Raw genomic sequence first — 16,220 nt, forward strand, 5'->3', positions numbered from 1 at the left:
GGGAAACACCCTGTTTCTTCCCAACTTTCTCCATTCTTTGGGGATTCAAATGGGGCTTTTCCCAACCCATTCTTCACACCTTCAAGGTCTTATAGGATGGTTCTAACCTAGATCTAGGTTAGATTCAAGGGATGGGAACCCATCTTACCTTCTTTGCTCAAGAACAACCTCAAACCCTCCAAATCACTTCAAACCCACAATGCTTCTTCCACCTTGTCAATACCTCTTCAAATCCTTCAAGATCAACACATAAATCATCTATTAAACCTTAGATTCATCATTTCAAAGGGGATTTACAAGATCTCAAGAAACCCTACTCGAATCAAGGGTTTAAGCTTGGGTATGGTGAATGTTCAAAGAATCCAACTTTGCTTACCTCTAACTGTAGATCTAGAGTTGAAGATCACATGGATGGGTCACTCAGGTGGGTGGGTGCACCCACCTGTCCGCCCACCTGAGGGCCAAAACTTGGGATTTTGACAGGGTCCGGGCCTCGGCACGAACCCCACCCCTGACATACGATGTAGTATACGTATATACCTTAAAATACAGCTATAATACCTGCTTTATCCGTACATGGCCTTATGGTAGGTGCATGTACACGGCTTGGGCACTCCCGTCTCTTCTGGCACTGGCTCGGACTTGTCAAGCCAGCCGGTGTTTAAGGTCACCCGTGCCATCATAGCCCATAAGGAACCTGCTCTAACTCCCTCTGGTTCGGTTCCTGCATGGTTAAACCGGTTCAACCGCGAAATCAGACCGGGTTTAAGAAGCAGGGTATTACAGGTCACGAGCTGGGTTCTCGCTTCTCTCCTCTCTGCTCTCCTCTCTCTGTCGCGGACCGTCGGGAACGAATGTTTCAAGTATATTAGTTTGAAACGAAACACCACCGACAGAACAGCCTCTGAGGTGTTTCGTCAAATCGAGGGTTTTTCATTTTTTATACACTTTGAGTTTCAAAAAAACAGAAATGGAGCTTTAATTTACCAAACGGTTTTTTGCCTTTTTTGGTTCTATTAACACGAAAAAACGCTAGAAACGTTTTTTATGAACACTACCAAACGACCTCTAAGTTTTAAAGCCTTGATAATCTTTTCTCCTCTCCCTTCTCTGTATCGAACAAAATTTTGGTAGTAGCCAAGCTCCTACTGTCCAGACTCATAGCCAAAGAAATGGAATCTTGAGGGATAATTCAAAAAATATAAAAACAGGATATTTTTGAACTCAAATGCCCCAATAAAAATTGGTGAAAAAATTGTGAGAGTTGGTCCCACATGTTGTGGGTTGGCTTGACAAGGAAAAGAAATGAAATAATGTAATATATAATTTTTTATGGGATGCACCTATATAAGAAAGAGATGAAATGGAAATGAAGTGGAAATCTATAAGAAAATGACGAAATAGAAGGAGAGAGATGGACAGAAAACAACTTTTCCACTAAGCATCAGTAGGACTTTAAAAGTGAATGGGGTGGGAAAAGTTAACTGCCACATCAGCAGTCAATAATTATTTCATTAAATGAACTTGTTCGTTAAGTTTTCCACCCCACTTAACCAAACACTTAAGGCCCATTTGATTGAAGGGATTTTGATGGAGTGAGATTGTTGCACAGATCTTTACCAAAAAAGATTGTTGTACGGATTTTACCACCTTAGTGGTAGTTAGGACGTGTTTGTTGATATGAGTGAGAATTTGAGTCAACAACACAACTTTTCTTGTTGGCCCATGTGGCCATCCAATTCTCCCACCCCAGCCCCTCCTCCCAAAGTTTAGGGAATGAACACTAATTGCAGGTGCAATTTCTCTCTCCCTTGCCTTCCACTCCCTCCCTATACCCTTGCAATCTGTGAATGCCATGGCACCTTCCTCACTCCGCAAAACCATCTCTGCCAACCTCGCCTGTAGCGAAAAAAATCGTCTGCAATTCCGATCTCGTACAATTCCGTGCAATACCACCTTCAGGCAGCGACACATGTATTGATACCAATACAATGGTCCAGATCTGATTTAAATGCCTTTTCACTGATTTAATGTTTTATTAATTGTACCAGATCTGGACCATTGTATTGGTATCAATACACGTGTCACCGCCTGAAGGTGGTATTGCACGGAATTGTACGAGATGGGAATTGCAAACGATTTCAACCCTGCCTGTAGCCACCCATCGCCTTCTACCTCCACCCTAATGCAAATATGCTATGGCGGTGACACGATTTTCCAGCATCAGAACCTTTGGGTGAAAGAATCCTATTTCTTTCAATTGTCCAATCCTCTCCACACCCAACTCAGACCCTACGTTAGGTTCAACACCTGCAATTTTTAGGGATCGTGAGCTCAACTTTCACCATTAAAAAAAAAAAATGCAAATATGCTATGGCGGTGGAAGGAAAAACCTTGCAAACATCTTTTGAAACTAAAAGTTCTTTAATTTTGTGATTTCTACTCCATATTCTCAGTGATTGTTGTTCATATCCTTGGAAGTGATGAAGCTTGGAAACAAATAATTTCTCAAATCAGCAACAAAAAGATGTGTCATTTGTTAATTTGAACTAAAAGTTCAAAAAACCCCTTGGAAATTAATTTAAAATTTTGAAGAAAAGCATTTGAGAGGCGGCCCCAATAGATCGATCTGTCAAACGGTTTCATTTTGAGCTAAACTAGTATATGTGGCTCAAAAATAGTATTTTGACTTCTCAATATCATTAAAAAAAATGGGAAATTATGCCCCCCCTCTCCTTATAGTTTAAAATTACATGTGGATCCAAGAGTTTGAACAGTTTAACCCCCTCCCCTAGCATTGACGATGTGAGTATGTTAGTTTTATATGAGAGGACCATTATACCTTTTTATACTAATATACACAAACCACTCAAATCAAATCCCTAAAGCATAACCGTTGGAGAAGATGGAGGTGAGAGCTCTGCAAATCGCCCCACTCTGCAAGCAAACTCAGGTGGAGAAGGTGCCATACAATGCTGGTGAGCATCTCTCTCCCTTCTGTGTTTGGGAGATAAATCCAGGGTTTTGGGCATTTTTTTGTGTTTGGGGATGAATAACCTTCATCTTCTGTTGTGTGGCACTTTTTTTTTTTTTATGAAATGGTGCTTAAATGCTCTCAGGTAAGTCAAAATGATGACACACCATTTGCAATTTAGGATCAATCATTTTATAAATATGATTTGTTGTTCTATTAGTCCAATGTAACCAACATAACTATTGTTGAAAATGGGCATGACACAAAAATAAACAGTGGAGATGTAACCAACGGAGGGAAGTCCAGTGAAGGTTGTCCCACAGGCCAGCTTCACAAGCAAGAGAATGAAAACTATGGCCGCTTACTTAATTTAACTTTCCTTATGACCAATCTCCCATAAATCAGACTAATGAAGGCCCAATACATATTTTGGAAGGGGTCGATGTCGAGAGCGAGCTTTTCGTAGGACACAATGGTGATCAAAATCATGATTGTACTACTGAAGGAGCCACTCCCAGCACTAACTCAACCACTGCTAGAGATATCCAAGGTGCAGAATTAAGCAATAGTGTTTTGCAGAACATAATTGATCATACATATATTCCAATAGATTTCACCTTCCACTCCTATAAGTAAAATTAATTCCACAAGCAAACTGGAAAGCTAGATCCCCTCTTGAAGCCCTTCTAAATGACATACCAGCAATCAAAGCAAAATATTTTTGTTTGAGGTATAGAGAGAATGAAAGTGACAAAACTTCCTCCTGAAGCTGACCGGTACTAAAATGCAGCAATGAGGAGCCATTCACAAGCCTTATATGAGGATGGTTGGTTGGTTGGTTCCCAGTAGTGTTTTGCATGTTAGGACAGAAGACGCCAATGACTAGACTCTTATTTCTGTTCTATTATGATCAGTGATTGGTAGACGTGTCTTCTTATGTTACTAGTTGAGTTTATGCTTCTTTTTCTTTCCTTGTTTCTTCACCCTATTATGTTTGATTGTTTAAGAATTGTCTAAGTGTAATCATGTTCTGATATTAGTCCAATAAGATCTCTTAGTGTCCTATAAGCATTGCATTTAAAGAAGAGTATGCCAGACAAGCCAACACAAACTATGCTCAACTAGGGAGTTTGGGCTATCAAGTGTGTTGGTTCTATGAGTCATTTGTGTGCCGGTTTTGTGGGGAAATTTATCTAATGTTCTTTTCTTATTTAATTGTAAATCACACTTATGTTCTATGTAATGTTGTTTTCTTATTTTTTGTTTTGTTTTGTTTTTGTTTTTGTTTTTATTTATTTATTTATTTTTTGGTTAGGGGGGGGGGGGTTGAGCATAAGTTTATACTGTGATAGTGCAATGGTTGGGAGTTGGGACTTTTTCTGAAGTTTTTACTTACAAGTTAAGCGAATTACAAGAAATTTCTATATCCCTTTTTTATTTTTTTGGTTGGGAAATATGAGATATAAAATAGGAAAAACATTTATCTGCTGAGATTTTTCAAGTGCTTAAGTGAACTAAAAGGTTCAGTATTTTCCATTTAAAAATACTGGTATATCTAATTGATTTTAAACTTATTGGTATTGCAAATACGATGTTTACTTGTAGTGTAACTTCCATGAACCAAGCCGATGGTCGGAGGTACGTTAACGTTACATGCAAATGTCATAAAAGAGCTATAGTTAAGGTATCGGATCCAAAGATAATCCCAGCAAACTCTACTACACCTATTCAGATATTATACAATAAAAGAAATGTGAATTTTTTTTCTTAGTATGAGCTTGTGAATGTGACACCAGTCAGAAGTGCACCATTAAACAACCCCAGTCCTCCTGATTTTCAATAGTTGAAGGATGAGATGCGTAGTTTGAGGATAAGATTAAAGCAGTTAGAGAAATTCAATGAAAAATCGAAGCTTGTTGGACAAGTTGTTTTATGTATTGTGGTTGTTCTATTGGTTGCAATTGTTGTAAAGGCTTAGAAGCTTTTGTTGGGATGGTAATGATGGTCGAGATGGTTGAGATGGTTGTTTAGGATTTTAAGTGGAATAAACCTAGTATGGAACTTTTTGAAGAAATATATAATTGAATTGAATATGGTAATTAGAATATTATCGTCTTTCTACCATTGAGCTTTCCATACGTATATGTGAATCAAAACTAGAATCTGTTAATGAAAAAAAAAATATTAGAAAATGAGGACAACATTTTCCTATAATATTAACATTTGGATATACCTGAGATACATAATATCATTTTAGAAATCCATGTTTCACAAATCCATCACATACACACATACCTAATATGTTGATTAAAAAATAGGAAGTCCAAAATAAAATATCCTGCTCCACAAATCCATCACATACTACACGCCAAATGAAACACCACATACAAAACATTCATTGTCCAAATTACATCATGATTCAAAACATTCATTGTTCAAATTACACCATGACTCAAGACATCCATTGTTCAAATTACACCATGACTCAAAACATCCATTGTTCAAATTACACCATGACTCAATACATTAATTGTTCAAATTACACTATGACTCAAAACATAATTAAAACTCCAGGACTCTTCATGTTCTATCACCATCTCCTACTTCTTCTTGCTTGCTTTCCTCTTCTCCCATTTATCTGTCATTTTTCCTTTAAGTCTAGCTTGTACAGAATCACCAACTTCAGTGGTTGTAAAAATTTATGACCTAGTAACCCTTCGAGATAAGCTTGCATCATCTTGGTCATCATTCACCCTTTTACTTTGTAAAAAAAATGAACAATGGAATTTGGAGTGCATATTGATGCATATTATAAGTATAAAATCAAAGTGTAAGAAATAGATAATGTAAAATACCTTTTCAGCCACAGTTGTGCAACTTGAAGAACTCTTCTTTTTTCCTTTAGATTCCTCTCTCTTATAAGTTTTGTGGCCAGCTATCTTGCAAATTTCACATCTGAGAGATTTTGATTTTTCCTAAAGTCAGCAGGAGGTGCCTCACCAGGTTCCCTTTTCCTGTTCTTATGTGGTCTGTCTATTGGTCTATTTAGAAGTGGAGGTTGGACAACACTTAGTAGTGACCCAATTATTAACTCAGACACATTTGGAGTGGGACATATCATATGTTGATATGTTTTCATGTAGTTATCCTTTGTGAAGTACACTGCACAATAGTCTTCCATTTTTTCCCTCTTATGGGCAATAGCAGCCATTGTATGCTTGCAAGGTATACCTTTCTCACACTTTGCACCCACAACTTCGTAGCTTCAACTTTATCACATGTTTTCTTTGGAATGAATCTGCCACCTCATATTCATCTGTATTACCTAGGAAAACCTTGCATTGTCTCGAGAGTGCATATACTTCCGATATCTTCTTCTTGACATTAGGAGTGACAGTCCCCTCAATAGAACGACTTTGATAATATCTTTTGTTCAATTTTTCCATCACCTTAATCCTGATACTATCAATCAAAGTCAAGATGGGTTTACTCCATAGTGATCCAATCCAATTGTTGAAGCTTTCAGTCATGTTGTTTGTAATTGCATCATTCTTACATCCCACGTCAAATGCATGTCGATACCAGAATGTTGGTGACTTTTTCTTCAACCACTCGTAAGCTTTACTGTTGATCTCCTTAATGGAATTCATTGCATTTTGAAATAGATGCAAATTTGGTGCTATAGAAGCTACCCATAAATACTTCTTTAATAAAAGACCATTATACTTTTCCTTGAAGTTCTGACAAAGGTGTCTACTACAATATCATATGAGATTGGGGAAGCTCTCTTGAATAACATCTGCCAGTCCCTATGCAACATATAAAACAAGTAATTAATTACTATCCATTCACAACGAACAAAAGGAATGCCAACCATTGTTCAAATAAAATGGTATACCTTTTGGCTATCTGATATAAATGCAATGCAGTGTTGTCACTAGCAGTTCCCAATGCTTCATATAAACATTATATGAAAAATCTCAAACTAGCTTTATTTTCAATTTCTACTACACCATAAGCAAGTGGTAGCACCTCATTGTTCCCATCAACAGCTATGGTTGATAACATCACACCACCATATCTACCTTTCAAGTGGCAACCATCAAGCCCTATAAATGGTCTACAACCATTCACAAAGTCTTCTTTACAAGCATGGAAGCAAATAAACAATCTCTGGAATATTAGTGGTGCTCTCATATCATTTCTGTGCTCAAAATAGAGTTTAAAAATACTTCTAGGGTTCCTCTGCAAGATTAGCTCACCATATGCCGGTAAAAATGAATAGGACTTAAAGTGACTACCTTCATTCTTTTCCAATGCAATTTGGTGGGTTCTATAAAACTTCATGTATGGAATATCACAACCAACCCAATAATTCTTACGCAGTATAGCAGTCATTGCTTCATGATCCATTTCCGGGTTAGCCTGTAGCTCAGCTGCGAGTTTCAAAAGGTAAATAGGGATAACTAAGAGGGTTATTATTGTCTTTTCATATTTTCACAGGCTCTAAGTTAACGTCATCACAAAAATTAGAAGCGAAAGTAGTTTAAGGAAAAAATGACTCTCACATGTAATTTAGTTTTTTTTTTAGGGGTGTGTTACATGCAATTTTCCCTATTCCTTTTCTTTGATTATGAGTAGCTAGCCATATTTTTCCATATCTCTCTGCTCATCACCCCACCGTGTTTGAAGAGGGGTTTCCTTATTTCGGAGTATCATTCCCTCTGTTGGGTCTCTACCAACCAAAAAGAGTGAGATGCCAGAGAACCCAATGCGATTTTCATTTGAAAAACTTCTCTTCGTAGCAAACAGAAACAGATGTTCTTTAGTGAACCAAGTAGGCCAAGGTAAGGTGGTGAGTCCCTCTGATTGTTGACCCATCTCTCCTCTCTCTCTCTCCTTTTTATTTTGTCATCAATAGCAAACATAGTGATTTTTTCTTTTTGGTTGGTTGTTGCTACATTGAGTGAGTAGGAGTTTATCTGTTGAATATTCTATATTTAGGGCCTTTTACTCAGGAACTTTTTTCCATTGGGATTTGTGGTATACGTCTTTGTAATAGTTGCTTTCTCCTTAGTTAAAAAAAAAAAAAAAAAAAAAAAAATTTCCCTAAAGAAGACTGACTATACCAATATTATATGTCAAGGAAACCTTTGCTGGTTTTCTTTATGTTCATACATGGGCTATGGCGACGATACCAGTCCACTGTACCAAGATTGATGTTTAAGTTCTTTTAGGATTATTGTGTAAAGGAACTGAAATCAATCTTCTCTTAGGCCTTTGAAAAATCATACATATGCCATACACATGGTGAATCCATCTTGGTAGTTTTACCATCTGAGAATGTTGGAGTTTTAAGTTTAAAAACAATTTTTTTCTTCTTTTGAGTTATTTGTTACTAGTGAAGCAACTTAAGTTTAGTCCCACATTGGAAACTTTGTTGGGATAAGGCTAAGTTGTGTTGTTGTTGTGTATATATATATATATATATATAAGGCTAATTCTTATATATATATATATATATATAAAAGGCTAATTCCTATATATATATATATAGGAATTAGTCATAGGATTCCTTAGAATGAAGTCTCTCTACTTTCTCATGTGTGGGGGTTGCCACAGTGTTTCTTCAATCACGCATCGGTGTGTACTTACTTATCAGTACATGTGTATTATACAAGGGACACACCTATATGTATAGATACATACGTACATACACTCACACGTGACAAGACAAATATAACAAATTTAGAGAGTAATTTCGTGGGTTACAATGTATGTCTATATATTGTTATACGAATTGTCAACCTTGTATGTACAAATTAGGGGCTCTTTAATACCTTAAGGAGAATATATACATACTACTTCACCCTACTATACCTGTATACGGAATCTTCTACTTCAACTACAGTGCCTGATCTCTACAACATATAAGGACTATAACTCAAGGTTTGTACATCATTTACAGTCTCATTACATTATAGATAAGTCTAACACTGCTCTATTATTTATTCTTTTACAACAATCTTAAGGTGTTAAATTCTTTTTGTGTTAGATATGGCTGGCAAAGAAATACCCATTGAGGTCATTGATAAAGATGGATCAATGACAATCTTGCTGCCAATGAGATACTATCAAATACTGGTTTTATTGCATCTCAAATCATTCTTGGGGCAACTAATATTGCAAATTCCATTCAACCTGGAATGGAGAAACTGAGAATCAATTATGAATTTGATCATATAACTCAATTTGATGGAGAAAATTTTAAATGTAGAAGCAAATGATGTTCTTTGCTCTCACTCAATTGGGAGTTTCTTTTGCATTGTTTGAACCGAAACTAGATCAAAGTGAGGATCTAGTTATGGATGCAAAAAGGATTGCTTGGGTACAAACAAACTTCCAATGTAAGAATTGTATTCTTAATGCACTCTCCAATAATCTTTACAATGTATATAATTTCTTAGACTACGCATCTAATATATGGAATACTTTGTGTAACAAGTACACACTTGATGATGTGGGACAAAGAAAGTATGTGATCCTTAACCTCTCCAACTTCTGTGACATCTCAACGTCAAACCCCGGGGACTACATTGCCTATATCCGCACCTTCGCGTTTTACCTAGATGAGCTCTGCAACAACTTCAAGAATTAGTTTCCAAAACCAGTTCCTTTGCTTCTATCACAGTCACCGACACCATCCCTGTTAACCACAAAGACAACGTTCTCAATGGGCATGGAACTTCTGAGGTTGATGGTGAAGTGGTTGTAAATCATTGGAGAAGCCCTAAATACAGATCAAGGTGTTTGGATTGATTTTGTGTTACAAAAGGGTAAAAATGTCAATTCAAATCCTCACTTAACAGAGACTGAAAATAGGAGGTACGAGCGTAATTTGATATTATGTAGGGTTGTTTGTCAAATAGTGATATTCTCTAGCGGGTGGCATTATAATATACCTTTTGTTTTTTTGTTGCAAGTAAGGAAGGCGAACACGCCAATACAAGATCACAGAGCTCTCCAGGGAGAAGAGGGATCAACCGTATGATTATCCACATGATAGTTATTGGGCTTTAGAAATGGACGGGTAGGAAAGGTTCCTACAACGGGAGTGTAGGATTCTATCTACTGAACTTATTACTGTTATTTAAAGCTGAAGAAAATACTTGGAGCTCTAAGTGGGAAAATGGCAACCACGAGAAACCTCTTCTTATTGTACTTGGGCCGCCCCAGCTGCAGCTGCTTATCGTCATCATCATTATCACTATCAAGAGCAATGTCGACATTCCACTTCAATTCGATTCCTACTTACCCAGGCCTCGCTCGATGTAACACTGGGAAGTCATTTAATTCCGCTCGCAGCATCACCCATGAGAAGAATAAGAAGGAGAAGAAGTGCAGTAAGAAGAGTGACGACTCAAATAAGAGTAAGAAGCGAGATGATTCGGGATGGTCTGCCGTTGCGGAGTCGTTTGTGAAGAGGAGGACCCGTTCTGACAGGGAATTCATGTGGGAGCATGTCCAGCGCTACGGCAGTAGCTGCACTCACATCCCCGTAATGCTGGGAGACGTCTTAGAGGTGTTTGCTCCTCACCCCCATCGACCACCCCTCCACTCTTTCGTTGACTGTACTGTTGGAGCGGCAGGACACTCTTCTGCGGTCATTCCCTTTCTCTTGGATCTTTAACTTTTGCACCTACTTTTGCTACCATATTATCTTGATTCCATTACAATTTACAAACACTAGTCATAATTATCCTTATGTTTGTTCTCATCCCATTGAAAATTACCAGTTCCTGCACCTCTAATCCTTTGAAATTGTATATAGTTGAAATAACATGCTAATGTTTTTTTTTTTTAGCCCTCTTATTTCATCAATTTGCTAATCATATAAATGTATGGCCACATAATTTTCTTGCCAACTCCATACCTGGTATTTTTTGAGGGAGCCAGCCCCATCGGAAGCCACAGTCCAGGAGTGCTCTCTATACTGGGGCAAAGTTCCTGTCCCCATTTTTTTCTTTATTGTATAATGGTTTAAAAAATTTTACTCCTTTTTTGAGGTGTTGGATGAAGAATGAAGATATTTAATTTTGCTCTAGATTTCTAGATTCTAGGATATCTTTTAGGTGTGGGATCAGGTCTGAATGAGTTTGTTTATTTTATAATGATCGTTGATTCGTTTTATGATTGATTGGTTCAGGTGAGGGTCCTGAACGGTGGCACATCAAACTTTTTATGGGCTATGCATTACTATATCAGTATGATTATGGATTTAATTAGAATTCCTAATATTCCATAACCGCACAAAAACCTTAATGAATAAGAAAACACTAGGTAGGTCCATCACCTTTTGCTATAATTTACAAGCAAAGAAGGAAAAATTACCCTTAGCCCCCTATGTACAACTTCATGAGGGGCATAAAACACTGGAATCTTAGTAAGCTTTCTATTAGAATGAGTTCCATAGACCTTACCAGACTTCATCTTACACAGTGGCTCCCAGCATTATGAAACTCACTCTTCTGTTTTAGATGATTAAGGGCTTGGAAATTTTGGTCAATAGAATCAAATGTATCATTTTCAGCTGCTAAAGCATGAGCGGGGCTACCCCTGCTATACTGTTGCAGTAATCCAACACTCAAATATGTCTTTGTGTGGAAGCATTTATAATCATTTGAAAACAATCTAATTACCTCCCTGTACTCTCCTACCTGACTCAAGTCCATACTCCCCCTCCCCCCCCCCCCCAAAAAAAAAAAAAAAAGTGCCTCTTTCGCTTTTTTTTAATTTTTTTTTTATGGGTGAATAAAAAAATTCGTTACGGAAGAGAAAAGGGGCCCCAAAGGGGAGAATATACAAGGACAAGAAATAAATCATATACAATGACACTCCCCACATTAGGAGTGAGGTAGGTTCCAAAAGGCTACAATATGTTTATTCTCACAAATTCATGCTTCTGATGTCGAAGGAGATGGAGTCCCAAATCTGCTGGAAGGATTTGGAGTTGGGAGTCCATCTTTTGAGGTTACGCTCCAACCCAATATGGTAAATAGCTACACCAAAAGCAAGCTTACCAACACAATCACAAAGAGAAGAGCCTCTGAAAGTCATATCGACCCAAATTCACTGACAACAAGCAAGGAGCCAAGACCTAATCATGGAGAAGAAGGGGTTACAAATGAAGAGATGATCCACATCTTCGATTGCATTCCAGTAAAGGATGCAGTGAGGAGGGATTGGGATTCACCTTCAGAGAAGAAAGGACTGAGTCGACAGGCAAGAGGTGAAAACTCTCCGAATTGTAAAGCTGTGATGGGGAACATGGGAAGAGAACTAAACTAACTTGCGCTAAGAATAGTTGATCCTCGAATTATGAGGAGATCCCAAACCGACTTTAAACTGAAGGTACCTGATGGGGAAGCGAACCAAATAATCCGATCACCTTTTTTTTTTTTTTTTTGGATGAATAAACAAATAAATTATGCAATGGGGGAAAGATGGGGTGATGCACCAAGCCACAAGGGACAAACCCCTAGAGGAATAAGGAGGGGGCAGCAAAATCAAGCAACAAAACTAACCAACCGGGGGAGGGGGGACCTATAATAGAATCAGGGCGACCCTAAGCAACAACAATATGCCTATTCCTAGGGGTATCTCTAACATGCCTCCATTTAAGGCAACCAAGTTTGGTGGAGATGTCAAAATAGATTGCATTCCAAATCTTCTTATAAGAGCAGGGGTTGGAAGTCCATCTACGAAGATTACGCTCTATCCAAAGGTGGTTGTTGGTGGCGCAAAAAGCAAACTTCCTAGTGTCACATATGGTTGAGCCAACAAAAGTCATATCAAACTAGATCCATTATCTGCTGAAAGGAAGAAGCCTCTTTCTGGAATGCCAGCAACGACTGAGTACTTTTTTCCAAATGATAGAGGAGAAGGTGCAATAAATGATCAACATCTTTACCAGAAGGCAATCTGGAAATATTCAAGAGGCTAGCCCATATAGGACTCAACACAGTAGAGGGGGATATTGGAGCCTAATCATCACCCAAAGTGATATTGGAGACCAAATGCAATCTGTTAGAACCCCAATAGTAGATGGATCTATCACCAATCAAAGGGAGAAGAATGCCGAGAGGATGCCAAGGAACCAACCAAAGCCTAGTAAAGGCTCCATCGTTAATTAAGCAGGATATAAAGCCAAACGCAAAAGGACGAGCTTTAATATTTTTCCAAACCCAAGAAGCATATGAGGCTAAGGGGAACGTCCAGATAGAGCCTTCTTAAGAGGAAATCAGCCCAATTGCTCTTCTTATTAGATGCTAGCCTCTAGCTCAATTTTTTTTTTTTATGAATAAACAATTAAATTACGAGCTTTGGTATTTTTCCAAACCCAAGAAGCATATGAGGCTAAGGGGAACGTCCAGATAGAGTCTTCTTCGGAGGAGCCTAGGGTAGACCCAATCAACCCAATTGCTCTTCTTATTAGAAGCTAACCTCCAGCTCAACTTTTTCTTTTTATGAATAAACAATTAAATTACGCTAGAGAGTAGAATATACAAGGGGGGGGGAGGCTCACATCAAGCCAAACAGAAAAAAACACCCAAGAGCACAAACAAACAAAAGAAGGGCACAACAAAGCTACTGGGGAGGGGGGGAAGAAGGATGGAGGAGGAAAAAGCCCAAGACACAACAATAAGCCTGTTCCTTGGGAAATCCCTTACACTACGATGGGGGAGTAATGTAGGACTAGGATAGGGAGTCTAACCAAGTCTCAACTGCAGGAACTTTTAAACAAAGAACAACCAATTACCAACCACACACCAAAGAAATCAGACCAACAGAAAATTAAGCACACCAACAGCTATCGATTTCCACATCCAAGATGACTTAGAACAGATCAGTATTAATCAAATAGAAAAGAACCAGCAGCAGTATTAGTAGACTAACAGTCTTAGATCAACAGTAGATACCACAGAGACAGAACAGGACTGCCTTGACAATCGATTCTGGGTTTGTTCCAATAAAACCACTGCAGGACAAAAAGGCAGAGATTTCTGATATCTCACAAACCACCGACCAGATTAGGCTCCAAGCTGGGTCGAGTCCTCTCTAAAGGAGGGTAACCTCCTGCCAAAATTTCAGCCAGAGATGAACAGGGGTTAGGCCAGAACAGAAGGTCGAAAATCCTCCCCAGAATACCTATTGCTTGGACAGAGCTGTTGTGAGAAAAAAGATAAATACCTGTAATGTTTGGCAGTAGCAGACCTTGAGAATAATGCTAGAAAATTACTTGGAGAATAGTAGAGAAATCCACTCGGGCTTCACACCGCAAAGTGTCAACTGGACCAGACACCAGTCTCTAAACCTTGATCAGACAGAAGGGAGCCTCAGCAGAGACCAGCGACAGCAGCAAGCTTTCTTTTTTCAATAATTCAAAATCGTGGGCTGTAGTGTGCCTTCTCTTTTATTTATAATAATGATGGGGAATGTTTACAATTTGGAAACTCCAAAGTTACTAAAAAACTGACTTGAAGATTACTAACATCTAGTTACTAAATCTGGAAAAGTAAAGTAGGAAGTAAAACAACTGGAATTAGAAACTAATCTATGACTGAAATTAGAAACTAATGACCCCATTAATAGCCCAAACCGTGGGCCAATAAACCAGCCTTGGTCGACCCATTCAGCCACTACGGTCAACCCTCTTCTTCCTCCTAGAATAGGTCTTCAAATCTGCATTACGGAGGGAGGAGAGCTTGGAGCTAACGTTGAAGTAGATGGCCTTTCAAATCTGATCGAATGATCTGGAATTGGATGTCCATCTACGGAGATTTCACTCCATCCAAACATGGGAGATGTTGGCAGAAAAAGCAAGCTTACTAGCGACGTCACAGAAGAGGAACCAGTAAAGGTCGTATTGACCTATATCCATAGTCAATTGAGCGAGAGAATAGCTGTTCGAGAAGACCAACATTTACTAAAGGCCCTCTTTCAAATCTTAGAGGAGAAGGGGCAGTGGAATGAGAGATGGTCGACATCTTCTATACTATTCCAGCAATGACAACAAAAGGGAGGAACTTGAATATACCAGTAGATGAGGAAAGACTGCATTGGGAGGCAGTTAGTGATGGCTCGCTAGGTTGTAAAGCTTTGCCGAGGGATGTGACCTTTGAACCAGATAATTTTGTGCCAAGGGGCAAGGGGGCTTTTAGATCTAATTTGGTCCTAGGTAGAGGAGGAGAAAAGACATGAGGGGGAGGGAATCCAGGAAATTTTATCCTCTCTACCACGGTGACCTGGAGGGAGAGGGGAGAGTAGACCAGATGTTCGTGAGAGAAGGGGGAGAGGGAGGGGGGACCAAGTGCCATTGGAAATGTTTGAGTCAACCGTGGCATTTCTGTTTAGACACAAAGAGAAAATGATTCTTGAGGTGAAGGAAGAAAGAAGCGCTCTAGAGGGGTGCCAAGGGTTGAGCCAGAGGGAGTTCTTGGTACCATTCCCAATAGTATAGGAAAAGAGGCCAAGCGCAATGAACCTAAGGTGTAGGAGATTGCGCCACACCAAAGAAGCATCAAGGGCCTGGGGGCAGTCCAAAAAGAGTTCTGCTTAAGGAGGTAGGAATGAACCAAGCAACCTATATACTGTTTTACTTGGATACAATTTTCAAAATAAGCTTGAGGCTTCCCACCATGTTGACATCTTTGATATGCCTCAGCCCCAGACCTACTTCAGATTTAGGAAGGCAGATAGAGGTCCAACGGATCGGGTGGAGGAACTTGGCCAAATCAACAAATTTCCAGAGGAAGGAACAAAGGAGAGATTCAATAGATTTAATGGTGGACTTAGGGAGGACAAAAACTCCAGACCAATAAAGGTATATGGATTGAAGGACAGATCTGGTGAGCTCTAAGCGACCTGCAGAAGATAGGAGTTTGCCTTTCCAAAGTTGGAGCATTTTTCTCATAAGGTCAAGCATGGGGGTGTAGTGATGGGCAAGTGAGCCTGGCTATGATAAGAGGCAGCCAAGGTACTTGACTGGGGAGACAACCAAGGGAGAAGTCAGTTAGCTCAAGGAGACGAGCTTTGGAGGCTTCAGGGATGCCGGAGAGGAAGAGATGGGATTTAAGAAGGTTGATATGGAGGCCCGAAAGACTCCCAAACATGGTTTAAGATCTCGGCGAGATCTCGCTAATATATCTTCTCAAAAAGGCATGATGAGATGTATGCCAAGTTATAG

General features: G+C 39.0%; 1 protein-coding gene across 2 annotated transcripts in view; it reads left to right on the plus strand.

Moving 5' to 3' along the window:
- The first annotated feature begins 10,133 nt into the window (after positions 1-10,133).
- Positions 10,134-16,220, plus strand: part of LOC122059670 (ribosomal RNA small subunit methyltransferase H) — a 47,608-nt gene continuing 41,521 nt past the window's right edge. For both annotated transcript variants that reach the window (XR_006134105.1, XM_042622620.1), the window contains exon 1: positions 10,134-10,637. Coding sequence is in view for 1 of the 2 variants with exons in the window: in XM_042622620.1 (XP_042478554.1) it covers positions 10,164-10,637 (474 nt within the window). In the remaining variant the exon portion in view is untranslated. The remainder of the gene's footprint in view (positions 10,638-16,220) is intronic.

The sequence above is a fragment of the Macadamia integrifolia genome, chromosome 13 (assembly GCF_013358625.1).
Source record: "Macadamia integrifolia cultivar HAES 741 chromosome 13, SCU_Mint_v3, whole genome shotgun sequence".
NCBI lineage: Eukaryota > Viridiplantae > Streptophyta > Magnoliopsida > Proteales > Proteaceae > Macadamia > Macadamia integrifolia.